The 25,940-nt window shown below is 44.1% G+C and overlaps 3 protein-coding genes across 5 annotated transcripts; 1 reads left to right on the top strand and 2 right to left on the bottom strand.

The window, feature by feature from the left end:
* Positions 1 to 714: 714 nt before the first annotated feature.
* On the bottom strand, positions 715 to 5,470 carry LOC101784461 (putative pentatricopeptide repeat-containing protein At2g02150). Of its 3 annotated transcripts, XM_022825639.1 has the most exons (5): positions 3,300 to 5,470; positions 3,010 to 3,209; positions 2,697 to 2,764; positions 1,341 to 2,103; positions 715 to 1,181 (listed from the first exon to the last, which is right to left on the bottom strand). In XM_022825639.1, the coding sequence occupies exon 1, from the start codon at positions 5,420 to 5,422 to the stop codon at positions 3,317 to 3,319; it is 2,106 nt and encodes a 701-aa protein (XP_022681374.1). In that variant the 5' UTR covers positions 5,423 to 5,470; the 3' UTR covers positions 715 to 1,181; positions 1,341 to 2,103; positions 2,697 to 2,764; positions 3,010 to 3,209; positions 3,300 to 3,316. The 3 variants fall into 3 exon arrangements, with proteins under 3 accessions (XP_022681374.1, XP_004967235.1, XP_012700591.1); XM_004967178.3 differs by having other exon boundaries at positions 715 to 1,162; positions 3,010 to 5,470; XM_012845137.2 differs by having other exon boundaries at positions 3,010 to 5,470.
* A 1,921-nt stretch (positions 5,471 to 7,391) lies between these two features.
* LOC101778261 (ARF guanine-nucleotide exchange factor GNOM-like) lies at positions 7,392 to 13,443 on the top strand. Its single transcript, XM_012845648.2, is given in 3 exon segments — positions 7,392 to 8,309; positions 9,347 to 12,341; positions 12,344 to 13,443. Coding segments are annotated over 3 exon segments (4,272 nt in total). The 5' UTR covers positions 7,392 to 7,577; the 3' UTR covers positions 12,889 to 13,443.
* Positions 13,444 to 18,209: 4,766 nt separating this feature from the next.
* LOC101778658 (diacylglycerol O-acyltransferase 1-2) lies at positions 18,210 to 25,201 on the bottom strand. Its single transcript, XM_004966011.3, has 16 exons — positions 24,762 to 25,201; positions 23,597 to 23,677; positions 23,380 to 23,453; positions 23,221 to 23,296; positions 22,987 to 23,054; positions 21,820 to 21,943; positions 21,347 to 21,445; positions 21,120 to 21,221; positions 20,849 to 20,985; positions 20,618 to 20,699; positions 20,481 to 20,501; positions 20,187 to 20,249; positions 19,473 to 19,520; positions 19,122 to 19,184; positions 18,930 to 18,983; positions 18,210 to 18,843 (listed from the first exon to the last, which is right to left on the bottom strand). Exons 1-16 carry the CDS (start codon positions 25,047 to 25,049, stop codon positions 18,736 to 18,738), a joined length of 1,488 nt encoding a protein of 495 aa, XP_004966068.1. The 5' UTR covers positions 25,050 to 25,201; the 3' UTR covers positions 18,210 to 18,735.
* Positions 25,202 to 25,940: the final 739 nt, after the last annotated feature.

Here is a 25,940-nt window from a genome sequence, read left to right on the forward strand (position 1 = left end):
AGCTTAGCATCTGCTACCTTCCATGAGCTTTTGGTTCTTCTCCTTGATCTCCTTGATCTCTTTGTCCATCCTGCCGATGGCGTAGAGCAAGTAGGCCGACCCGGGCACCGCGGTGAATTTCAAGCCCTCCCAGAAACTCAGGCAGTGCCCGCCCCAGCAGCCGCCGCAGCAAGGGGCCGGCTGCGCCGCGTGCAGCTGCTCGCGCACGCGCACCACCCGCCGGACCAGCTCGGCGGCCGCGCGCCGGGCCACCGACGGCGGCCTGCATGCCTACCTCTTTTGCCGCGCGCTCGCCGAAGTCAGGTCGAGTGGTTTTGGCTTCTGGGTTTTGTTTGGTTGGGTTATATGGGATCATGGGCTTGCTTTGCTCCGGTCCTGGATCCGTGTCTGTGTTCCACGTAGTCTGGACCTCCGCATCTGTCCAGTATTGCAGCAATATGCCGCATCCGCCTAGTATTCATCAGAACAATCCTGTGCCTCTAACGGGAAATACAGACATGGCATGGCATCCAAGCTTGCGAACAAGGCAAGCAACAAGATTTAGTGTTTGAGAGGAATACCAGAATTGCTTGTTCTACTTACATCTGTCCATCTGGGCTTCAACAGTCAACGTTACATTTCACAGGGTTCCGAAACTAAACGGTGCAACGAGCCCGAATTGCATGACAAGATACCACGATGTTGCGACGCGCAATTCACGATGTCACAGATCAGTGCAAAAAGGAACAAATCAATCAATAGTTCAATTTGCGACATCGCAGGTCAGTGGAAAATGAATAAATCACATAATGAAAAAATAGTTCGGAATCTCTATGCAGGTCTTTAATCTATGTGCAAAACTGATATTTGAAGATATCTAGACCTATCTGTGTTCAGATTCCATGTGTCTCTGTTTTCACACGATCTGTGTAATGTTTGTGACAAGTTATTCAGAACAACAACTATCTGACTGAGATGGCAGCCTACAAAAACTGGCTTCACCATGCTCTCCAGCCTGCAGGAATAAGTATGCCAGTCCCCACGATACCCTTGCTCTTCTTTTTAATCACCAAAAGACACAATTCTTCTTCTGAACATATATTTCAATCTCATCTCCAGTTTGTCATCACTATCAAGCATCACGTAATATGTTTCCTTCCTTAAAGCACAGTGCTCCTGTGTCCTGAGCAAGCACGAGATTGCTGCAGTAAGGTGTAGAGTCATGGTATGATAAAGCAGCAGTTTGACTCAAAACATCAAAGACAGCAGAAAAAACTAAAGCTCTGTCCTAAAATATAAAAAAAATGCTGCTAGAGAAAGTAACATTTGAATGCATTCAGCTGTGTTGGTGGACTTCTCACCTGATGGTTGGCGTGAAGGAATGATCCTGATCAAATTTACAGGCCATATGTAACAAACATCAAGATGAAAAATTATGCTGGTCGAATTTGTGGCCTCTATGATATTCTTCCTGATAGGCTTATCCTGTTGCCAACATAAATCTGAGCTGTCCATCCTTCCACAAGTGAGATACACCTTCACCATTTTGATCCATGTAAAATTATAACACTTTGTAGCATCTTATTGGGAACGGCAAACTTCCAAAGCATCCTGCCTTAATTCATAATCAGTATTTGCTTGCGTGGATCTGACTGAGTCAAACATATTTCTAGTGTAAAGTACATACTATCAGGAAAAGCTTGTCATCTCACAAAAAGGTGCTAGAAGTACTGATTTCCTTTGAACATCATATGCACACTCTTGAAAATATTTTCAGGTTGCCCAATAGCAGATGGCAGAAGAATATGGTGTTATCTTCTAGCTCTCTGCCGTTTCTGATGCTGCATCCATCAGTTCAATTAGGAATGTTGGATCTCAATGGAAGGATGAACATGTGACAGGAGACAAGGAGGTGCAAAGTCTACTTCTTCATTAGGTTTGTGTGGGACTTCCTTATTAACATGAGGAAAGGATTCTTATGCATACAGTCCATTAATCAACTGACATCTTTTGATTGCACCAAATTACACTGAGGTCCTCATGGGGCCATAGGAAAACTGAATCCATATTCTTTACCTATGACATGTGCCACTAGATTAAAATTACTTCAGTGGACTCCCATAGCTGCAAAATCATTCAAGCTCCCCAGTAAGATGGGCAATTGAAATAATGGATGTTAATATATTTTATACCATATATTGTAACTTCATTCTACTTAACATAGCAAAGCATGAACATTAATGGGTAATGAAGAAAAAGAACTTTGAAGAACGAATATCAGACAAATGTTATTTGCTTGTTTCTCCATGTCTAGCAGCATGATAATGATCATCCAAAACAAAGACAATATCTAGGGTGTTTAGTTTGAGTAACCACCTCATATAGGATAATTTGCTCCATCATAGGATGATTCTATTATTTTAATGGGATATCCCCATTATCATTTTTTTATAAATTTCACTTATGAGGACTGAGGCAATGATTTCTAACCCATCCTACTACTTGACAGACAACTAGGTTGATTTACGAGTCACCAGTTCACCAGTCCATTCACAATCTAGTTCCTCAGAATAAACATTCAATACATGTTTAATGCCAATAATGATGAAAATCTTTGAAATAGTGAAGTGAACAGACTAAACTGTTAACACCAAAGAAGCAGTTAATTATCAACGATTGTAAATAATAAGACAAGTATGCATGACTTATTGACTTACATGCTTCACATACTCAATCATCTGATATCGACATCAGTATCAGTGGAAGTATGGTACATGATATCAACCTGTATCAAATACAAATGGCATGGTTTGATTATCAATGGACAATGACTTAAAAGACATATCAAATGAAAGACGACAAGTATTGCTAATAAACAGATTGCAATTTTACCTGGATACATGATACTAAATAAAAATGCATGCAACGAATTCATTATTTGTTTGTGCAAACAAAAGTAACAATTTAGCAAGATTGTTGTAACATAGTCAGCTGATAGTGAGTTATTTATAGCTATTCAGTTGATCTTACCATGGAAGCATTTCAAAACTTGAGTTCCTCCTTTCACTCCAGCGAAATCCCCTCGTTTGTTTGCTAGGTTCTGTATCCAAGATAACAGGAGTATTTGTCCTGCCTTTTCAACTTTGGATCCAATGAAGATTGTTAAGTAACTTGACTGAGATAAAAATATCAGAAGCATACTGAATCACGCAGTGACATATGCTTTCATGCTGCGAGGGAAGTTTCGGTTTAGTGATGATGTCTATGTTGTCCAATTGCAGGAATGTTGACACTCAAAAGAAAAGAATAGCCCTTTATACCTTGTACAAGCACAAGCTCAGGTTTCACCACCAGAAGCAGTATCATCTTTTGTACAAGATATTAAAATACTATTCATTTCATTCTGAAGACTTGATGCTTCCTCCATGTTCCCCAATTTCTGGTATTTGCTTATCAGACAGTTATAAACTGTCTTATCGGGAGTAATACCGTTTTGAATCATTTCTGAAAGAACTTCTCTAGCCTCTTGCATCATATTCATATTACAGAAGCCCCAAATAAAGCAAGTGTAGGTATAAAGGTCAAGTTGCAAACCACTTTCGATCATCTTGGCCTTGAGCGCAAAGGCATCCTGGAGATTTCCCTGCTTCAGGTACCCATCAATAAGAGAAGTGTATACAACTTTGTCAAGAGACATACTCTTGTCAACCATTTCATTCAACAACTGCACAGCCTTATCCAAGGAGCCATTCTTGCAAAAACCATCAATTAGGGCGGTGTAAGCCTGTACATTTGGATCTAGACCTAAGTCTCTCATTTTGTTAAAATGGAAGACTGCCTCAGCAATTGATCCTGCTTTGCACAATCCATCGATTAATGCACAGTAAGTTACAACATTAGGCTGGAACCCAGAATTCAGCATCTCGTGGAGCAGGGCAATGGCCTCTGACTCTTTTCCTGCTTTAAAGCAAGCATCCATTATTGTCGTATAGATGACATTATTAGGTTTCAAACCGCAGCCAGCCATTTTATGTAACAGATTCTTAGCTTCATCCACCTTTTGAACATTACAGAGACCCCAAATGAGGGTACCATAGAGTGAAACATCAAGTTCCATTCCTTTGTTCTTCATCTCACTCAACAAATCCAAAGCTCTCTCGCCATTCTTATTCATGAAGTGCCCATGGATCAGTGTAGTGTACAGCAATTCATTGGCTTTAACACCAGCTCTCTCCATCAGCCTCAAAACACCATCCGCTTCAGCAACCTTACCCTCTTTGCAAAGGCCATCGACCAGCACAGCGTATGTGACCACATTTGGTGCTACCCCCTGATGCACCATTTCGTCAAGCAATACAATGGCATCATCAAGCCTCCCTGCCTTGCAAGTTCCATCGACTAACGAAGTATAAGTGAACTCATTGGGCATCATCCCCCTCACCCTCATCTGTGCAAACAGTTTCATTGCCTCCCGGACCAAACCCTCTTTGCAAAATGCATCGACAAAAGTGCTAAATGTAACTACATTTGCCATCACTCCCTGCTTCTTCATCTCTCCAAAGTAGCTGTACGCCTTCTCCATCCTCCCAAACTTGCAGAAGCAATCGACTAATGCATTGTACGTCACAACATCAGCTGCACACCCAGACTTCCTCATCTCCCCCACCAGCTGCTCCACCTCCTCCAGCTCCCCGCACTTGCCATACCCATCAATCAAAGAATTGTAAGTGACGACGTCAGGCGAGCAGCCCATCACCTTCATCCTAAGAAACAGTGCCCTTGCCTCTGCAAGCTCCCCCTCCTTGCACAGGAAATCAATCACGATGTTGAACGTGAACACGTTGGGCGCAGGCAGCTGGTCGAAGAGCCGCTTGACGAGCCCGCCGCGGCGGTCGCGGGCAAGGCTTAGGAGAATGTGGTTGCAGGTGCGGGTGTTCGGTGGCACGCGCAGCTCCCGCACGCGGGCAAACGCGCGGACGGCGTCGTCGAGGAGGCCGCGGTCGGCTAGCAGGGAGAGGAGGGTGTCGACGACGGAGGGGAGCGCGCTGCGGCGAGGCCCCAGCGCGAGTGCCGCGCGGTGGAGAAGGTCGACGAGCGAGGCGGCGAGGTGGGGCCGGTGGCCGACGCCGAGCAGGCGGGCGAGGAGGCGGCGGGAGTGCGCGAAGAGGCGGGCGCGGGCGGCGAGGTGAGCGGCGAGGCAGACGTGGGCGGAGGAGGGGAGGGGGTGGGAGAGGAGGTGGTCGGGGTCGACAGCGTGTAGGGAGCGGAGGGTCCGCAGGAGGTGGGAAATGGGAGTGCCGGCGGCGCGGGCGCCGGCGGAGGCGGCGGTATGGGCGGTGGAGAGGGCGGCGGCGTGGGCGCCGAGGGAGAGGCGAAGGAGGGTAGGGTTCCGGCGAGGCCAGAGGCGGCGGAGGAGGTGGCGGCGCGGGGGGAGGGATAGCATCGTTTGACCGCCTCCCTCCGGCGGCGGCGAGGGGGAGGGAATCAGGCCATGGAGGATGTAGGGTTTTGGGGGGTTTTGTTTGCCGAAATTTTTAATTAAATTTCAGTTGTTTTAGATGTGATTTTTGGTTCCTAAAAATCACTCCAATTCGAGTGCTCAATGCTAATACGAACTTGCTGTGTACTATTTTAGATTTAGAACACGAAAATCCTAAAATCTTTTGCGGAAAAATCTTAATAATTTTTCCAACCGACAAGAATAATTTTGCCAACAAACCCGAACGCAAATTGCCTCTTAAAACTTAGAGTTATGCGTATTTTCAATCAATCCCCTTGATTTTCCAATTGGTCATCGACGATCCATCTATGTCTTGTTGTAAAAGTAGCAATAAGGCACGTTATGTGTAGTGTTTATTTCATTAAACCAACCACAGCTACGACCTGGGTTGGACCTTGACCTGCGTTTTGGTTATGGTGACAGATAAGGTGATTTTTTTAACCCCAGCTTGAAATACGCTCCCACGAGGAGTCGAACCTAAGACTTGAGGAGTGTTACTGAGATCATCTAACCAACTCAGCTATAGGCATGTTCGCATTACGATACAAATAACACTCTAAACCATAGCTATTGCTTTATGGTCGCTCATTATTTGCGGATCAATAAACATCTAATTGCCAAATTTGGGCAACAAACTTGCATAGATAAAAAGTCCAAGATGCTTGTGCTCAATATACTCCATCCGTTCCAAAATATACGTCATTTTAATTTTTTTATACATAGATTTTGCTATACAACTAAATGTAGTATGTCTAGATTCATAGCAAAATCTATGTATATGGAAAAGTCAAAATGACCTTCATTTTGAAACAGAGGGAGTAACGTCTGAAGTTGTGGTCACGATAAGTTAAAATGTAACGAACCTTGACCTTGCCTTTTAACGAAATTCTTCCAAATCAACAGGATGATGCAATTCGATTTGAGAATTTGTTTCTATGCTAGCTAGCCGTGTATAGGTGACAATTTCATATAATATTTTGACTTAATAGTGTAATTGTGGCTCATCAAGGTTCGTTAAGTCTTTCTCTATTCATGGACATTTTTTTCCTACCAAACTTCACTATATCTCCATAATAACTTTTGTCCCTCAACATTTGACAAAATGAACCCACGTAAAAATTTAAAATTGCCCGGTAACAAAATTTTAGAATGTTTAGATTTGTTTTTTCAAATGAGTCGTTAGTAAGGTCAAATCATATATTACCTATCTATCAAAATATTTGTCACTATGACTTTTGATCATGACATTTGACCATTCATTTTATCAAAACAATTATGTATATCATTTATTTTATTTGCGACTTACTTTATCATGAAAGTTACTTTAAGCATAACTTACATTTTCATATATTTACAGTAAATTTTTGAATAAGATTTTTGAATAAGATAAATGATCAAACGTTGTGAGTAAAAGTCAATGATGTCAGATATTTCAATTAGATGGAGTATAACATAAACCCAATGTACACCCTAAATTCACGTGCCAGCACACCAATCTAATGAAAGAGTTCAATGCAATCTATGTAGTGGAAGGACGAACTTGTAAATTGAGCATTGTTCTTCTTGATTTGTTGTGATTTAAAAAGTACTAGCTGCTTTGTCGTTTTCTCTCGAATGGTGAACCAAATCTCAACCAAACTAACGCTATAGTATTGTAGGACCATGACACCGTTGAACATCTTACCAACTCGTGCTAGATGAGTTGTCTGCTTCCTTCGTTTAAAGTGGATGGCCACTTTACTTCGAACTCAATCAAGATACAAGTCAAATTGATCCCAAACAAATCCACATATTTATGTTCAAAATCCAGTGAAAACAAAATCCATCCAAACAGTATAGGAACCACCCAAACAGTTCAAAATCCAGTGAAAACAAAATCCATCCAAATCCATTTATGTTGAAGAAGAAATTTGATTTCAAAGAAGAGGAAAGAAGTGAAGAGCCAACACGAGTACGAGCTCTCCGAGTCTTGTCTCGTTCGTCGCCACACTGACCAAACCACGAACAGATCTCACCATCCCACCCTCCCTCTCAGATCCCAATTCCCGAATGCCCCTTGCAAACTAGCTGCTCCGCCCGGCCCCGCGCGCTCATATCCATGGGCGGGCTTAGGGCGGCATCGCCGTCGCCGTCGGGCGCGGGACCGGACCCCCCGCAGCTGGCGCCGCCGCGCGTGGCGATGGCGTGCGTGGTGGTGTCGGAGGTCGCCACGGTCCTCGCCGTCATGCGCCGGAACGTCCGCTGGGCGGGCGTCCGCTACGACGGCGGCGGCGCCGACGAGCACCTCGACCACCCGCTCGTCGCGGGGCTCAAGTCCCTCCGCGGCCGCGCCGCCGGCTGGGGTCGGCCCGGCGGCGCGTGCCGGTGGCTGGACGACGTCGACCCGCTCCTCTACCTCCGCCCCTTCCTCGACGTCGTCCGCTCCGACGAGACCGGCGCGCCCATCACGGGCGCCGCGCTCTCGTCGCTGCACAAGGTGCTCTCGCTCGACCTCGTCGGCCCCGCCGCGCCCAACGTCGCCGGGGCCATGGGCGCCGTCGTGGACGCCGTCACAGGCTGCCGCTTCGAAGTCACCGACCCGGCGTCCGAGGAGGCCGTCCTGGCGCGGGTCCTGCAGGTGCTGCTCGCCTGCGTGCGCGGACGCGCCGCGCCCGCGCTCTCCAACCGCCACGTCTGCGCGATCGTCAGCACCTGCTTCCGCGTCGTGCAGCAGGCTGCGACCAAGGGGGAGCTGCTGCAGCGCGTCTCCCGCCAGACCATGCAGGAGGTTATCCGCTGTGTCTTCGCCCGCCTGCCGGACCTTGATGCCACCGTGGTTGCCGACGGGCAGGTGCGACTGATTATTCTGAAATTTTTCAAGCATTGTTATAGTCATTACTTGTGCTGTCCATATGACCATACGAGCATTGCTTTTCCTCTTTCCCTGAACTTAATAATAGGGACTGTCTATAGCTCACTCGGGTGAAACAGGGACTCCCCTCGCTCGAATTTCTCAACCATGGATCTAAAATCGGCGGCTCGGATCAATTCCATCTCTCTCAACCTTGTCTTCTTCTCCCCTCCCCCACTCCCCACCAACCCCCCGACTCCCCCGTGACTCCACCTTCCACCTCCCGCCGCCATCCCGTCGTGCCTCCACCTGTCCAGCGCGGGCAAGCTAGGGGTCCCGGCTGGCTGGGCCGGGTGCGGAGCTCCAGCGGGACCCTAGCCCGCCCGCGCCGGCCGCCTTTCCTGCCCCTCCTGCCGCCGCCTCCCGCCACCGCCATCGTTGCCCCCGCCCCGGCCCTGCCCAACCGCCCTCCACCACCGCCCGGCTGGCAGTGCCCCCGTCGCCGCGCCTCACCGCCCCCGCACCCGCCACCTCCGCCGGGCCGGCCTACCGCCGCCGGCCCTCCCTCTAGGTCCGCCGGTGAGTTCCCAACCCCAGAAACCCTGAAACCCTAACCTCCAAACCCCTAACCCCGGCACCCCTAATCTCGTCGGAATTTGGCCGGAGTTGGAGAAGAAAGGGTGCACATGGGGGAAGAAAAATTTGGGTGAGGAGGGGCTCTATTTCACCCGGGTGAGCTATAGCTTTCCCCTAGACTTACTATGCTGACACGTGCCAGTCTGCAGTCTAAACCAAAGATGCATCAGTGTCGTTTTAGGTTCAAGTTTTATTTTAAAGTCTTAGTTCCAAGTAAAATTCTGTCATACTAGCAATATACCTTGCACATACTGGCACTGTTTCAACTGTACTGGCTTTTACTTATTACTTATAAGATATGCATATTGTTAATGTACAAATTAGCTTTTGTTACTTGGAAGGCTGATACGATCATGTCCTAAGTGAAGTGTACGAATGTGCTGATTGCATTTGTTCTGCAGATTTCCAGTTTCAAGGGCCAAGGTTTGGGTGCTGGGGAGTTGGAGAATGGAAAGAGTGACTATTTGTGTTTGAACAGCTCTGGCGATGAGGTGGGGGATGAATCTGGTGTTGCGCAGGACAAAGCCATGATGGAGCTGTTTGGGGTTCCTTGCATGGTAGAGATATTGCAATTCTTGTGCTCCCTCTTGAACGTAGCAGAAGACATTGAGGTGAACCCAAGGATGAATTCGATTGACTTCGATGAGGATGTGCCGCTATTTGCTCTGGGGTTGATTAGTTCAGCTATTGAATTGTCCGCTTCATCAATACACAGACACCCAAAGCTTTTGGCTTTTGTACAGGATGAATTGTTCCGCAATCTAATGCATTTTGGCTTGTCAATGAGCCCCTTGATCCTGTCGACAGTGTGCAGCATTGTTTTTACTCTCTTTTACCATTTGCGTCATCAACTTAAGCTGCAAATAGAGGCTTTCTTCTCATGTGTGATCTTGAGATTAGCCCAGAGTAGATATGGGGCTAGTTATCAGCAGCAAGAAGTCGCTCTGGAGGTGCTGGTGGATTTTTGCCAGCAGAAAGAGTTTATGGCTGAGATGTATGCGAACATGGATTGCAATTTACAATGCTCAAATGTTTTTGAAGAGCTTGCTAACCTTCTGTCTAAAAGTGCATTCCCTGTGAACAGTCCTTTGTCGGTCCTGAATGTGCTTGCTTTGGATGGTTTGGTAGCTGTCATTCAGGCCATGGCAGAGCGGACTGATAATGCACCTCGGCATCATGATCAAATAGTTCCAGAAATAAGTGAATATTTTCCGTTTTGGCAATTGAAGTGCGAAAGCAATAAAGATCCTGGTCAATGGGTTACATTTGTTAACCAGCAAAAGGGCATAAAGAGGAAGCTAATGGTTGGTGTTGAACACTTCAATAGGGACAAAAAGAAGGGTTTTGAGTTCCTGCAAGGTGCTCATCTCTTGCCTGTAAAACTTGATCCACACAATGTTGCTCTTTTCTTCCGGTACACACCTGGATTGGACAAGAATCTTCTTGGGGACTACCTGGGTAATCATGATGAGTTCTCTATTCAGGTCCTTTATGAATTTGCTAGAACCTTTGACTTCAAAGAGATGAATTTGGATGCTGCTCTAAGGCTCTTCTTGGAAACTTTCCGGCTGCCTGGTGAGTCACAGAAGATACAGAGAATTCTTGAGGCCTTTTCTGAGCGATACTATGAACAATCACCGCAAATATTTGTTAATATTGATGCTGCATTGGTGTTATCATATTCAGTAATCCTGCTTAACACCGATCAACACAATGTAAGGGTTAAGAAGAAGATGACTGAAGAAGACTTTATTAGGAACAATCGTCGTATAAATGGAGGCAATGATCTTCCAAGGGAGTTTTTGTCAGAGATTTATTATTCTATTTGCCGGAATGAAATCAGAACCATTCCAGAGCAAGGAGCTGGTTGTTCTGAGATGTCTTTCAGCCGCTGGGTTGATCTGATATGGAAGTCAAAGAGAACATCAGCATACATTGCTTGTGACTCCTGCCCTTTCCTTGATCATGACATGTTTTCTATCATGGCCGAGCCAACAGTTGCTGCAATATCTGTGGTTTTTGACAATGTTGAGCATGAAGAGGTTCTTACAGGATGCATTGATGGTTTTCTGTCGGTGGCGAAACTTGCAGCATTCTATCATCTTAATGATGTGCTGAACAATCTTTTTGTGGCACTATGTAAGTTCACAACTTTGTTGAGCAGTACCGACATTGATGATCCTGTAACAGCTTTTGGGGAGGATACCAAGGCTAGAATGGCAACAGAGGCTGTTTTCACTATAACAACGGCTTATGGTGATCATATACGCAGTGGATGGAGGAATATAGTAGATTGCATTTTAAAACTGCATAAGATAGGCCTTCTTCCTGCTCGCCTCACTTGTGATACAGCTGATGATCAGGGCTCCTCAGATTTGTTTCCCAGCAAGGCTGCCTCCTCATCCGCAGTCGCACCTCCAGTTTTGCTAGTTAGCGCTCCCAAAAAATCTTATGGACTGATGGGCAGGTTCAGCCAACTACTGTATTACGATGCTGAAGAACCTAGGGCCCAGCCATCTGAGGAGCAACTTGCTGCTCAGAGGAATGCTTTGGAGACTGCAAAGAAGTGCCAAATAGGTACCATCTTTACTGAGAGCAAATTCTTACAAGCTGATTCACTCTCAAATCTAGCAAGAGCCCTCATTCAGGCAGCCGGTCGACCTCAGAAGATCACCAGGTCACTTGATGATGAAGGCACAGCCGTTTTCTGCTTAGAGCTTCTAATTACTGTCACATTGAACAACAGAGACAGGATTGTTCTTTTGTGGCAGGGTGTTTATGAACACATAGCCCATATCGTCCAGTCCACAGTAATGCCCTGCAATCTGGTGGAGAAGGCTGTTTTTGGGCTCCTACACATCTGTCAGAGGCTCCTTCCTTATAAGGAGAACCTGGTAGATGACCTACTGAGGTCACTTCAGCTAATTTTGAAACTTGATGCTCGTGTTGCTGATGCTTACTGTGAGAACATCACCTTGGAGGTCACACGGCTTGTCAAAGCCAATGCAACCCACATCAAATCCCAGATGGGTTGGCGAACTATCATTTCCTTGATCTGCATTACTGCATGCCACCCTGATGCTTCTGATGCTGGTTTTGAAGCCCTGATCTTTATCATGTCAGAGGGATCACACCTCTCTCCTGCCAACTTTGTCCTTTCAGTGGAGGCCTCAAGGCAGTTTGCAGAGTCTCGGCTTGGATCTACAGAAAGACCTATTCATGCTTTGAACCTAATGGCAGATTCAGTGAATTGCCTTACGCGGTGGACTCGCGAGGTTAAAGAAGCTGGTGGAGAGACAGACAGGATATTGGAAGGAATTGCTGAGATGTGGCTTCGGCTAGTGCAGGCTCTACGGAAGGTGTGTACAGATCAAAGGGAAGAAGTGAGAAACCATGGTCGTTGCATAGATGCTTAGTAATTGATGGAATATCCGTTTCGTCTTCAGCATGGTTGATGTCATTTGACATTATCTTCCAGTTGCTTGATGAATTGTTGGATATTGCACAGAATCACTCACCAAAAGATTTTAGAAACATGGAGATGTCCCTCTTGCATGCTGTAAAACTGCTATGCAAGGTGTTCTTGCAGTCACTTAAAGACCTCTCAGCACAGAGCAGTTTTGGTAAGCTGTGGTTCGAAGTCCTGGACATGATAGAGAAGTTTATGAAAGTCAAATTGAGAGGGAGAAGGTCGGAGAAGCTACAAGAGGCTATCCCAGAGCTAGTCAAGAACGTGTTGATGGTGATGAAAGCAAGTGGCATCCTGTCAAAGACAAAAACCGGTGAAAACAGTTTGTGGGGGGCTACATGGCTCCATGTTAACAATATTTCACCAGTGCTGCAGTCAGAAGTTTTTCCTGACAATGATGGCAACAATGCAACACAAGACGAACAAAACAAATTGGATACTCCAGCACAATCTGACCAAAATGCTGAGCAATAGGATCTGATGGATTCTGCCATTCAGATCAGGTTAGTGGAGCTGAAACTGGATCGTTAAAGGCAGTATGACCTTTGAAACATTTTTGTCAGGCATACACATGATTGGGAATGCTCTCAGTGGACACTAGGGAGAGTAAGCTGGTACGCTAATTTCCTTGGTCTATACATATTCTTTTTGTTATTGACAGGGATGTTTTTGGGATTTATGGGTTCAACCCCAAAGTTGTGATTAGTATACCGCAGATATAGCAATTTTTCCCCAACAATTGATGATTTGTTAGAGGTAATGTGGTAGCATAGCAGCTCTATACTGTGGACCCATGTGAATTCATGTATCAATAGGTCCTTTACCGGACACAATAATACTATACGTTCGTAAACTTGTTACATTCTTGCGAGTGACCAAAAATAGTTTGCCAAATTTGTTAGAAATGGTGGTAAAGTTTCTCTGACGATTTGCATGCGGTGTATATCTTCAGGGAAAAGGATTTCAGAAACATTATGTTTCATGTTAAAAAAAACTCATCTATTCGTTATTCAAGTGATTTCTTTCCCATCCGAACAGTACCAAGTTGGTTGAAGCATGTCCTGGCATTATTTTTTTTTGTGTATAAAGCTTGGAACTTACTAGCCTGTCGGGCTTGTTATCTCTTATTGCAATTCGTACATTCTACTCTCTGATTTCAGCATCTTGCAGCTAGTTACAGGCTTAAATAAGTTCCGAAGTTGTAAATACATTCTGCTCTCTGATTCGCTCATTGATGTGTGCCTTATTGCGTATGAGTACGTAAAACTATGTACTGAGACTGACCGTGCATCCAAGCAGCGCACAATCACCCATGTTGTAGGGGTGGTCAGCAGTTACTCGTCGAATGTGATGTGTCGTACTCCTGAGAATCTGGTACTTGAACAGACAGCTCATGTATAGTTTGTACTATCACATCGCTGCTGGTTGCTTATTCCAGCAGCAAGAGAAGAATGAAACTGAGCCCTTCGCACACAAAATCATCCGAGATAAGCAAAATACAATGATAATATTTCCCGTGTCGGATCGGCTAAACAAAGTGTAGTGGTTGGGCCATCGATTTGGGCCCATACAGAAGCGGAAACAATAGCGGTGGCGGTGGCGGTGGCCTACTGGTCTATTGGGCCACCAATTTGGGCCCAGACAAGGAAGCATGCTCTACGCACACGGCGGGATACACAGAATATTAGAAGGAACCGACCTGGTGTATTAGAAACAAATCGAATAGCTAAACAATAGCACGGGGAAATAGCACTATAAAACAAGGCGTGACTCCCCGTTGCAACTCGTACCTTTCTCGGCCTTTTGGCTAAGACCAAGTATAGTATCTATTCTTATCAGTTTAATATCTGATATGTGGACCATGTGCCCATTTTGATATTAAATTTATTTTTTGGAATGGTCCACTACAATGGCTTGCCATTGGGATCCTTGTTGCACTATAACCTTGGCTTGGCGCACGCCAACCAAATCAAGTTATAAATTTTGTCTTAATTCAATCAAAGTTTATAAAATATATAAAATGCCCTTTCCTTTCTTTGGCTGAACCTCTAAATTTCCAAAAGCATCATCAAGCGCTCTCAGCCATTCAGGTCAGGATACATTCTTGTCCATAGCCACACACAAATGCTTGGCAGTGCTCTCACCGGATACTGGAACTACGGAGAGCTGGTACACTTGTAACTAATTTTCAATCCTATATACATATTCTTCCTTGTTACTGACGAGAATGCTTTTGAGGTTTATTGTTGGAACCCCCAAAGCTGTATGGTTGGTATATCGCAGCAGAGGTGATGTGGTAGCATCATAGCTCTATACTATGTAGGCATGTGAATTCATGTACCAGGCATTAGATCCCTTAATGACACAATATGCAGTACAATTCTAATGTCTTATGCATCACCTTCTTGCAGGTGAACAAAACTAGTTTATGTGAACTTGTTTAACCCACAGCAGCGCTAACAGCGGTGATGGTAAATTATGTTTGAAATGTGCATGGCCTCTAATGTTGGTTTACAGGTTGCAACTGCAGTGTTTTTTCGGGCGAATTACAGTGTTGTTGCTGTACATTTCTGTAAAGACTAGCCTAGAAAGAATTTGGTAAATTGCTTCAGAGGCAGAATTTTGGAAACGTTATGTTTCATGTTACTCAATTCGATCGTTTCTTCAAGTGATTTGTTTTCCATGCGAACACTGCCAGGTCGGTGGAAAGCACATTCTAACCCTTTTTTTTCGTGTGAATGAAAACCTTGAAATTATTACACTGTCAGGTTGGTTCCAGCAGCTATTACAAGTTCATACATTTTTTTTTGTGAAACCATACATTCTGTTTTCTGATTTCAACAGCATGCAGCTTAGTTACAACACTAGCTCAAATCAGTTCAAAAGTTTCAGCACATGTACTTTTACATGTTCATCACCATGAATCCAATCAGAGTCACTGCTGTTGCATGCTCTGGTGAAGCTTAACTTGAACAAACAGTCAAACACAAGCAATCAGTGAATCGATTTGGAGATAGATGAATAATTACTGTTTTTGAATTCTACGTCGATATATCGAATTCGAGTACAAGATTTTGCGACAGGCTCCAGTGCAAGAAGTTGTCCAAGCTTCGTTTCAAAAAAAAAAAATCGTTTCAAAAGAAGTTGTCCAAGCTAAGGTGACGATATTGCAGCAGAGCGATCAGAGAAACGGAGCTCCCCAACGCGGAGAGAGAAGCCCGCCCGGTACGACCTGTTGGCTGTTGGGCTGCGCCCACATCGAGCAGCTGGGACAAAGCGAGATTTTGGTCAAAGCTTAAGTATTTCAATATTTGTAACCTGCGAGAGTTACTTTAGCACTTGCTTTTATTTCAATAAGGGTATTGACGGCCGTCGATAAGTGGCTGCTAATTCCTGCTTTCGCCTGCAAAAAAAATGGAGGTCCATGCCTTAGTGTCTACTTCCTCCCTGAAGATCTCATACACGTGGCGGGGCTTAAATAGTTGGCGATAAGAACGATAGCACTCCTTTTCCGTCACCTCTTGTGTGAACAATTAGCATGACCTTCACCAGAAACAGAAGTTTATAGCATGAGAGGTGGGACAGAACACTTCAATTAGAAAGGAAGTGCTGTTCTAAATCGAAACTTTATAGCATGACCTTCGCAGCCTCAAATCGAAAGTTTAGAAAGGAAGTGCATGCGGTTATAAATCGAAATAGAAGTTATATGACCTTCGCAGCCTCACTATATATCTGTTTTCCGAATGCTGTTGTAAATCTAGAGTGCTTGAGAACTTGTTTGCGATCAACGCCCGTGAAAGCACATGGAACAGAGTAGTAACCGCCAAACACTCGGAGCCATGTCATCACCGAACACGCGTTTGCGTTTTTGTTGTGGTGGAAAGCCGGAGGAGGAGAGAGAAACGGCCTCCAGCTCGAGCTCGTCAGTCGTCACGGCCTCTTGGGCTGCCTAATTCGGCCCAAACAAGTAGCACACGCGATTACGGCAGATAAGGACCTGACGCTTCTTTATTATTATAAAAAAAAAGGACCTGACGCTTCATCAGAGTTAGAAGAAGGAACCGGTTTTGCGTTTAGTACCACCTCGAGCCGCTTAACAGCAGCGTGGGTAAGGAGCCCTATAAAAAGAGGCGCAGCTTCCCGTTGCAACTCGTACCTTTCAAGTGTAGTATAGCATATGTTCTTATCAGTTTAATATTTGATATGTAAGCCATGTGCTCACTTTGATGTTAAATTTATTTTTTATGCTGGGAGAGGATTCACCACAGTGGTCTGCTGTTGGGATCCTCAAGCCTCACCTAGGTGTTGCACAATTGCTATGGCCAGGCGCACCTCAACCAAATGCTACTCCCAAACAGAAGGATCCTCAAGCCTCACCTAGCATTTATGCCTTCTGTTTTGTAGTACGGACGTTTTGGAGTTGGTGAGCATGCTGCAGCGCCCGCCCGCCGCCCCTGTTTACAAGCAACTCCAATAGCCTTTTTATTAACCTAATCTCAACCAGGGAGAATAAATACCTCAATCATTTTTATTAACCCAATCTCAATCAGGGAGAATAAATACCTCAATCAGGGAGAAAAAGAAAACAGTTATTAACCCAATACCTCAGTCAGGGAGAAAAAGAAAAAACAACACCCCATGTTCCCTTAGAGCAACTCCAAAGGCTCCTTTTTATTACCCGAAGGGGAAAACAAACAGGCTCCAACGACCCCCCTAGACATCCCGCAAATATTCAGCATCGCAAGTACTTCCCCCGTCGCCCCCGGTCTTCCCCAATTGCCCTGGGCGACTACTTCACGGGCCGCAGGAGCTTCCGCGCCGCGATCGACGACATCAAGGCCAACACGCGGAACCTGGCGGCTGCGCAGGTCTTGAAGAACCGCTGCATGGTCGACGACTGGGGCTGGCCCATCCACCGCCTGGACGCGTCCGCCACCGTCCGCGCCCGCCTCCACGGCGCCGGCCCCGCCATGGAGTCGGCCTCTTGGGAGCGCGACGTGTGCGGCTCGGGGCTTGCGGCCATCCAGAGCTTCCTGCGCGACGGTGACAACAGCACCATCACTGGCGACGAGGCGGGGGACAGGCTGTCGCCGCTGCGGGCGCCGAGGATGCTGCGAACGCTGCTTTCCCAATGGCAAACAGCAACAGCTAAGAGCAAATTAATCCATCTCTAATAAAATTGAGAGCACGTGAGAGAAGAGGAGAGCATAGGCAATCAATTTTACTAATTTTAGTGCAAATTGTTGGGTGGTGGTGAGGGAATTGGCCGGTGCCGCTGGTTGCCTGAGCTGCCTCCCGACGGAGGCCTGTGTTTCTAGTGAAAGGATAAGACCTAAGAGCAGTTGATGTTTCTAGTGAAAGGATAAGACCTGAGAGTAGTCGACAAATAGCAATCGCCGGATGGACTCTGGACGTCGGATATGAGCCCACACATGCTGACGTGGATAATTTTGAAGTATTGACTGTGGCATGACATTGATTTTGGAGAAAAAATTTTTTAGTAGTCTCAATAGATGGATAATTTTGAAGTATTGACTGTGGCATGACATTAATTTTGGAGAAAAAAATTTTTAGTAGTCTCAATAGATAATTTTGAGAAGAATTTTTGGAAGACTCTTTGAAGTTGCTCGACGCCACAGCAGACACCGATGGTGTTCGTAGCTGACAAAGTGACACAATATAATTTCAAATAAAGAAAGGATTCCGGCTCCTTTTTTTTTAAAAAAAAGGGATCAATTCCCAGTCCATGTTCGTGCTAGCCCTTATCAAGACATCACAACACACGAGAATGCGGATTCACCAGCCAAGGCAATACAAATTAAACATCTCAATGGCAACAGATGCTGATTCATTATTATTGCCAGCTATATTAGTACACAACCGTGACTGGTATAACCATACCACAGTTTTCCGGAAACCAGGTGTCACGTGTCAGAGCTCGGAACAAGTTCAATTCAGGTTTTGGCGTTTGTTCTATGAAGCCATCCCCCATCTTAGGCATTTTTTCCCCGGCTCATTTGGACCCTTCAAGGCGTGACACATCATGGATTCATGGTACATTACATACATATACATGTTACATCTACCACGACATTATGCACACATCACCTGATGACATATAGACTGAAAAGTGTACAGAGTCCACATGTCGGAAGCGCTGTTAGATGACCTTGTTGCATCGCTTGTAATGTACACGCAGCATGGGAGCATTTGCAAGCTGACTAGCTGATGGTAAAAATGGCAAGGGGGCTGCTGCTTCTTCCACCTTATCGATTTGGTTCGCTTCTGATGATCTGTATCATGGTACATATTTCAGAGGAACTATCTACTTGCCTGGGCTTGCCTGTTCATGACATCGTGATAGTATAAAAGGACAAAAATCGGCTGCCCGAGTATGCTGAAGAAGAACCAGAATATCATGTTGCCCACCTGCTCAGATCGGTACAGTTTATGTAAGATTATGCAACGGGAAGAAGCAATGGAAGAGACAGAAATTTTGTTTAGGCGCAGCATACCATTATGTTCTGGAACTTCTCTTGAAGATATCTCGTCAAGAATACCAACGGTATCTGGGGAAGACAAACATCAGTGGTGTCAGCATATGTGAAAAGCAGTAGAAAGATATGTATCCAAGACAGTGTAATATAGTTCTTTATGGAATGCAATGATGGAAATCTGACAAACGTGCGTAAGCATTACTTCTATACCTGAACCATGATCCCAAAAAATGCCCAGAATTTGAAAATGTGGCATGGCACAGCAACACATATCTGCAAATTCAACCATGGAAAGGAAATGAGATTATGATAAACTGGCAAATACATGAGAAGGGTCATATTGAAATGTTCTCTTTTTAATAAATCGGAAACATGCAAAATGAAGGAGAAAAGAAGCCAATGTTCAATATAGATTCTATTGGCAACATGCTGAGTGGAATTCAAACCAGAACATTTCTCAATAACAGCATGGAAACCCGTTGTTTCCAGCTTTGGTTGGTGTCTATTAAATGAATCAGAAATGATGTATAAGCAATAATGATTCCAGAAGAACTACAGTACCTCATGAAACACAGCTGAAACCAGAAAGGCGATCAGAATAGCTACACCCTGCAATGTGGATACCATATGAACTTGATAATTAAGAGCTGAGAAAAATCATGTCACTTCTGCAAAATAAAGAATATCGTAGACCAACAAAATTTTATCTATCTTCGTGTATTTACATATGTCAGTCGACATAAGGCAGAATTAAGAAATACTCCCTGTCCCAAATTGCACCTAGATATATACTATGTCTAGATACATAGCAAAATTTATATATCTAGAAAAGCCAAAATGAATAGTAATTTGGGACGGAGTAGTTCCTAGGTCAACACCAGATATCCTTATGTAACCTTTCCTCATTTTTGATATACAAGTAATGCATGTATATCTCTTAAATTTGTCCCAAATTTATTTCCAGTTAGTACTATCTGCATAGCATATCATTTAACAAGAATAAAATTCCTAACCAGTCATATTCTGACATTCTCACAACAGTATCAGCACTTGTTTGGTTGTCTTCATTAGAATTATGATCCTCATGTGGAAAGTAAATTAAGATATTAAAGTATATTGTTAATTTATTACTGTTCCGTATGAGGATCATGTGGAAAGTAAAGTAAGATATTGATTTGGAGCTAGCATAGATGGATTGAGTGGTGGTTTCAAACTAACTACGTTTGGGATTGGAAAGCAAAGAAAGACTTCTTATAAACCTATAGAAGCAATTACCCTGGGCAAGCCTTTCCTTATGCATGGAAAATATATATGTCGAATGATCCACTTATGAACAGGCTGAAAAAATGTAGAACAATTATTAGTACTTAAAAGATATCAATGCCAATTAATTAGACAACTATCTCAGGCTTTGTGACAGGTCTTATCAGTCACTACCATAACAATTGTATTAGTTAATTAGTTACAGATCTTATCAGTCCCTACCATAACAATGGTATTAGTCAAGTAATGGACATCTAGATAGATAAGAGTAAAGAAGTATGAAGATGTAGGTAACAAGAAGATTACCATGTTCCACATTCTCCAGTACTGAGCCAATCCCAAAATATGATCACATTAAAATGCATGGAAATATAATTAATGTCAGTCCTATTTAAACTTTCACTTGGAAAAGAAATGAACTCAGATTTTAGCAGGCCTCTCACCTCTTCAACAGTTTTGGCATTCCACCAGTCCTTATAGAATTCACGATCACCAAAACGAAGAAGTTCAGCTAGAATGTTCAGCCTGGAACACAAAAAATGGATGAAAGCCATGTAAGAAGAAACATCAAATTCAGGTCAATAACCACTTGGCCTATTGTAGATAACCACCATATCTACCAAATTTAAGGTACTTTTGGCACACGTGGTACCCAACTGAAGTAAGATACTAACCATAAATGGAAAAAGCAATAGAACATGCAAAGCCATACATATAGTGTTGGCACAGAGAGTTTCAAGACTCTCTCTATAGCATTCAAGAAATTCCCCTTCAGTGGATGCTTAGAATTCTTCACAATTGGATTTATGTACTGCAAAGTAAAAGAGATTGAGAATTTAATTCAAGACCCTGTACAAATAAATATTACTGCAAAGTAAAAGAGATTTGATAATTTAATTCAACCCTGTACAAATAAATATTACTTAAGGAACATAGAAGGCTTACTTGCTCAATTATGAAGCCCATCAGGCCTGTAAAAACAAGGCACTTAACAAGTTGTCGGATCACCCAGCCCTTCCTAATACATGTAGTTCGAGGATAAGTTGGCTGCATAATGCACCAAAGTGAAGTTAGGACACTCATGTTTTGTCTCTAGTGTAACTAGATACATGTGATGAAGGAATGGATAACATTCACTTCAAAAAGTAAAGACAAGCCCTGTACAAGAATACCTGGTAACAAAGTGTTGGGGCCAACATAAAGTACACTAGACTTTTAATGGTTGGATCTTTCATATTCTCAGGATCAACATGATTGCCATATGAAGCACCCTATTATATAAGAATAACAATGGTAATTACTGGCATGAAAAATGAGAATAAGTGATATAATCATATATCCATCCTCCTCTAAGAGTATACCTGGTCGGCCTATGAAAAGAAAAGAAAAAGGAACACAATATTTTCCTGATGGAAGCATAACTAATTGGAACTATATTTCATTGTGTTCAAAAATGAACTACATAGAAAGGTTCAGGAAAACAAACTGGAAAAGAAGTTTAAACAGGAAGAGGAACATTGTCTAGCCTCTGTATAAAGATTTCACCAGCAAAAGGAATTTTTAAAAGAGTTTGATGGTCAATAGATCATTGTTGAGAATCATGCAACTTGTTAAAATAATTCAGAAGAATGTGTTGACAAATTACCTTCAGAGTACTTTTGGACAATACCCTTATATCATAATTTGTATGTGCATAAGAGACAAGCTTCATCCACATGATGCTTGCAAGAAACATTAGTACAAATCCAGATAGTACTGCTGAGTCACACCTGAAAATTTTTAACGTAACTGAACTCATAATCCAGAATTCATGCATGGAAGAACACCTTCTGAAGTACCAATTCTGGGCAATCAGAATATCAACATAAACTAAAAAAATAATAAAAACTAAGTAGCATAATGCATGAAGCATACAACATTCTTGAATCCATTGAAAATATAATCAACGAAAAGGTATAACTTTCAGCACCTGATGCCTCTTTTTGAGGATTAATATTGACTCAACCAAACTATGATATATATGAATTCTACTTGCAAAACAGCAACAGAAATCCCAGATACTGCAGTTGTTTATCCTACTTTCAAGCACGCAAATAAATATGATTGACCTTTATTATACAATAGGTGGTTCAGGTTCACTTACGAAATGTTATGGACACATTCTTTGGTGCCAAGTTCCACCGCCGAAAGAAGAAACCGGCGTCAGGTTAGTTGGTTGGTTGAGATAGAGATAAGATAGCTTTGGTTTAGGTTAGGAGTTTGTTAGTTGGCCGGCTGTTAATATAAAGCACGGCAGAGTCTTTGTAATTCCCAAGTAGAAAGTAGTTGGAACTCTCAGAGCCTCCAGAGAGAGGGCGAGATCCCTTCTACCTTGTACTCTCCATTGTCCGGCAATATAGCCATATCACGAAAAGGGTTTTAAGCTTCATCAAGTGTGAATTGATATCTCTGGACTACATACATTCTTTTACAATTGATGACTCTTCGTGAACAGATCAACACAGAGCAAGAAAATATAGATTCAAGAGGTAAATGATCAAAGATTATATAAGAAATTTTATCCCCAGATACAATTAAATACACGTGTCATAAGCCCCCTTTTAAACCATCCAATATGCATAGTATATAATGTAGCTAAAAGGAAAGGTTGTTTGAGACACAAAAACATGGTTCACCACCATACCACTAAGTACAGCAAATTATATATAATAAACGAATTGAGTGTATTCATACCATTAAATATAAGAGCTCAACGAATGTCAAAAGTAGATGCATCCAAACAAACTGCAAAGTCAAAAAGAAATATTCTTACTTAAGAATCACAACAACTGGATAGACAATGACAGATGTTGTAACAATGATATGGAGAAGAATAACCACCTGCAAGAGGTGTATACAAGTTATAAACAGCACAATGGAACTTAAAGCATACAGAATAGAAAAAGGTCAAACCCTATACATCTATTATACGTGTTTGGTGAAACAGACATGGTTATTATAGAAGCACCTTCTCTAAACACTACACAAAGCTGCGAGACAAACTTACATGTTCACCAATGAGCTTCCTTCTAATCATCTTCTCAGCCATGAACGCAATAAGTGGGAAAATTGGTAAAGTGAGGCTGCAATTAACAGAATGATTAATTCTGTGAAGTTTACTGCTGTTAGTTAAAATCCAATACAATCAATGAGCAAGTATATTTACCAGCACATAAGAAGAGGCCAGTCTCTCAGCGATCTTGCACTAAACCAAAATCCAGCTCTTATCAATAGGCCATACTGCATCAGCAAATTCAGAACATGGAAATGTGATAGATGCACACTACAAGTGTGCAGAAAGCACTAAAATCAAATGCTACTTCTTGAGATGGATAGGGAGCTGTAAATGAAATCAAGTGAAATGATAAGGTAATGTAACAAACCTTCATTAAATTCTCAATAATGAGTCTGCTGTTCACTGCAACCAGCACAACAATGCATAGATTCAGAAGACCCGCATGGCTCTGAAATCCAAGAGAACTGTTTAGTTCAAGGACTTCAAATATATGCGGCAACCAAGAAATATGGCTTAGAAGTTGAGGATTCACTCTCAGTTAAAGAAGAACAAGATAAACGAAATTTGATGCACTGGCATTGTAATTAAGTTCTCACATGGCTTACAAACTGAGGATTTACTCAGTTAAAGAAGAATAGGATAAAATGACATTTGATGTACATTAAAAAGAAATCCATCCAATAATATGCCCAGTCAAATGGAGGACCAACCAGTAAGCGGTCCCATAACAGAACATGCCTTTTATGGTCCTCAAGCAGAAGCAATGCCCCCAAACAGAAAAGGCAAGTACATCAATCAGCATGCACCATACTGCACTGCGTGAACAATGTGATATGTATTGCAGTTTGAAAAGTCAACATTTGATACTAGGGTGCGAGATCATGACATTGCTTATTAACCCTGCAACTGCAGCCTGCATCTCCGAATCTGAAGCATCTGACTGAAGTCGCAACAATGTAACACGAATTGTAGTTCAAAAAGTAACTCTGAAGCTGCCCAGTTAGCCCTGCAGCTGCTGCTCGAACTCTGAAGCATCTGACACGAAGTCACAACAACTCTCTGTATCTGTAAAGTACTACTACAACGACTCTCTGTATCTGTACAGTACAAACAACGAATCCAAATGACTCGTTTGCTCATCCGTTTCAACACACAATGCTCTCCTAGCGGCAACAGTTACCCTCCTTGTTTGCTGCTTCGGCCGCCCGATGCTAAATTCTGCATGGCATGCATCCGGCGCCCGCGCACTGGTCCCCCCCTGATCCCCAAAAACAAGCAAACACCGACCTCAATCCGTAGCAGCATATGCCCCCCACGAAACGAATTGTGCCCTTCCCAGTACACGCGCAGAATCTATCGACGATTCGGGTGGTAACCGACGCGTACTAAGCTAACAACAGCACAAAGCGCGATTCCAACTCAAAAGCAGAGGCAGAGTTGACTCGAAGCAACAAGGTGCATGGATCGAAGCACGTTCACGGGAAGGCAGAAATCGGTAGGGATACGAAGAGACTGCATTGGCGCCTCCTCACCTGGCGGAAGATGGCGTCGGAGCTGAGGGGGCTCTCCTTGACGCGGCGGTGCGCGGGCGCCGACGCGCGGAAGTACAGCATCTCGTGCTGCTGCTGCTGCTCCTGCTGCGGACTCGGCGGTGGGCGCGGCTCGCCGTTCTCCCGGCGGCCGCCGGTGGAGTCGAGGGCGAGGCCGCTGGCGTCGGCGGAGGGGGCGTGGCGTAGGCGGAGCGAGGAGTCGCCCGCGCCCGCCTCGGACCCTGGGCCGGCGTGATCGGAGGCGGCCGCCATGGAGGGGGGCGGGGCCATAGGAGGAAGGTTCCGGAAGGTTCGGCCCCGGGGTTTGGGGCTGCGGGACTTGGGGAGCGGCGGTGGCGGTGGTGGTGGGGGAAGGAGGCGAGGCGAGGAGGCGGGTTTTGATGCGGGGTGTTGGGCTGCGGGCGGCTGACGCAGGACGGCAGGAAAGCACCGGGGGCGGGATGGCCGCCTCGAAAAGCGGACACTTGGCTGGCAGGGCCCGGTCGGGTCGGGCGCGTCGGCGCAGCCGCTTCGCCGGGGCGTGCCGGCTGTCGGTTTGTTTGGATACTTGGATCCGGCGTGCGAGCGCTGCTGACTGCGGAGATTGGCACGTCCCGGGAACCGATTTTTTAAGTGTACAACTTTCATTCGCACCGAGAAAACAAACAATTCTTTGAGGGTGAAAAGAAACAGATACTATTAACTTCAAATTGCTCATGTTGATATAAAAGACATGCATAACTTTCGGTGAAAAATTGTATAATGTGAGATCCAGTGGAAGGTACGTGTGCCAAGGACGTTCGAAGAGTGAACTTTGAACGGAGAAACCAAATTTTAACCTGAGCTACTTATAACTTCGGTTTCCTACAGGCCTACAGGAAAACTAGAATAGTAATCACTGCCCGATTTGCAGAAATTACCTAGAGGTTTGAGTAGGCGGGCGACGGCAATGTGTTATTAAGTATCTCTTGTTTATGGCTGGGATTCAATGGTCATTTCATCGTCTATTTGTGTGAGATATCTATGGAAAAGGCTACAGAAAATAAAAAAAATTCAAGGATGTGATTGCATTTAGTACATTCCACTTTCACAGTTTCACCTCTATTTAGCCGACAAGAAAAATATTTAAATGTCTTATCTTGAATGGACTTCGTTACCCCGTGCACGAACATGACTATTAGT

The sequence above is a fragment of the Setaria italica genome, chromosome IV (assembly GCF_000263155.2).
Source record: "Setaria italica strain Yugu1 chromosome IV, Setaria_italica_v2.0, whole genome shotgun sequence".
NCBI lineage: Eukaryota > Viridiplantae > Streptophyta > Magnoliopsida > Poales > Poaceae > Setaria > Setaria italica.

Excerpts from the sequence above, each read along its gene's own strand:
- LOC101784461 (XM_022825639.1), bottom strand. The coding sequence starts at position 5,422 with ATGCTATCCCTCCCCCCGCGCCGCCACCTCCTCCGCCGCCTCTGGCCT.
- LOC101778658 (XM_004966011.3), bottom strand. The coding sequence starts at position 25,049 with ATGGCCCCGCCCCCCTCCATGGCGGCCGCCTCCGATCACGCCGGCCCA. Across the intron at positions 23,454-23,596 it reads TTATTGAGAATTTAATGAAG|TATGGCCTATTGATAAGAGC; the intron begins GTTTGTTACATT and ends TTGCTGATGCAG. Across the intron at positions 19,185-19,472 it reads TTTCAGCTGTGTTTCATGAG|ATATGTGTTGCTGTGCCATG; the intron begins GTACTGTAGTTC and ends TTGAATTTGCAG.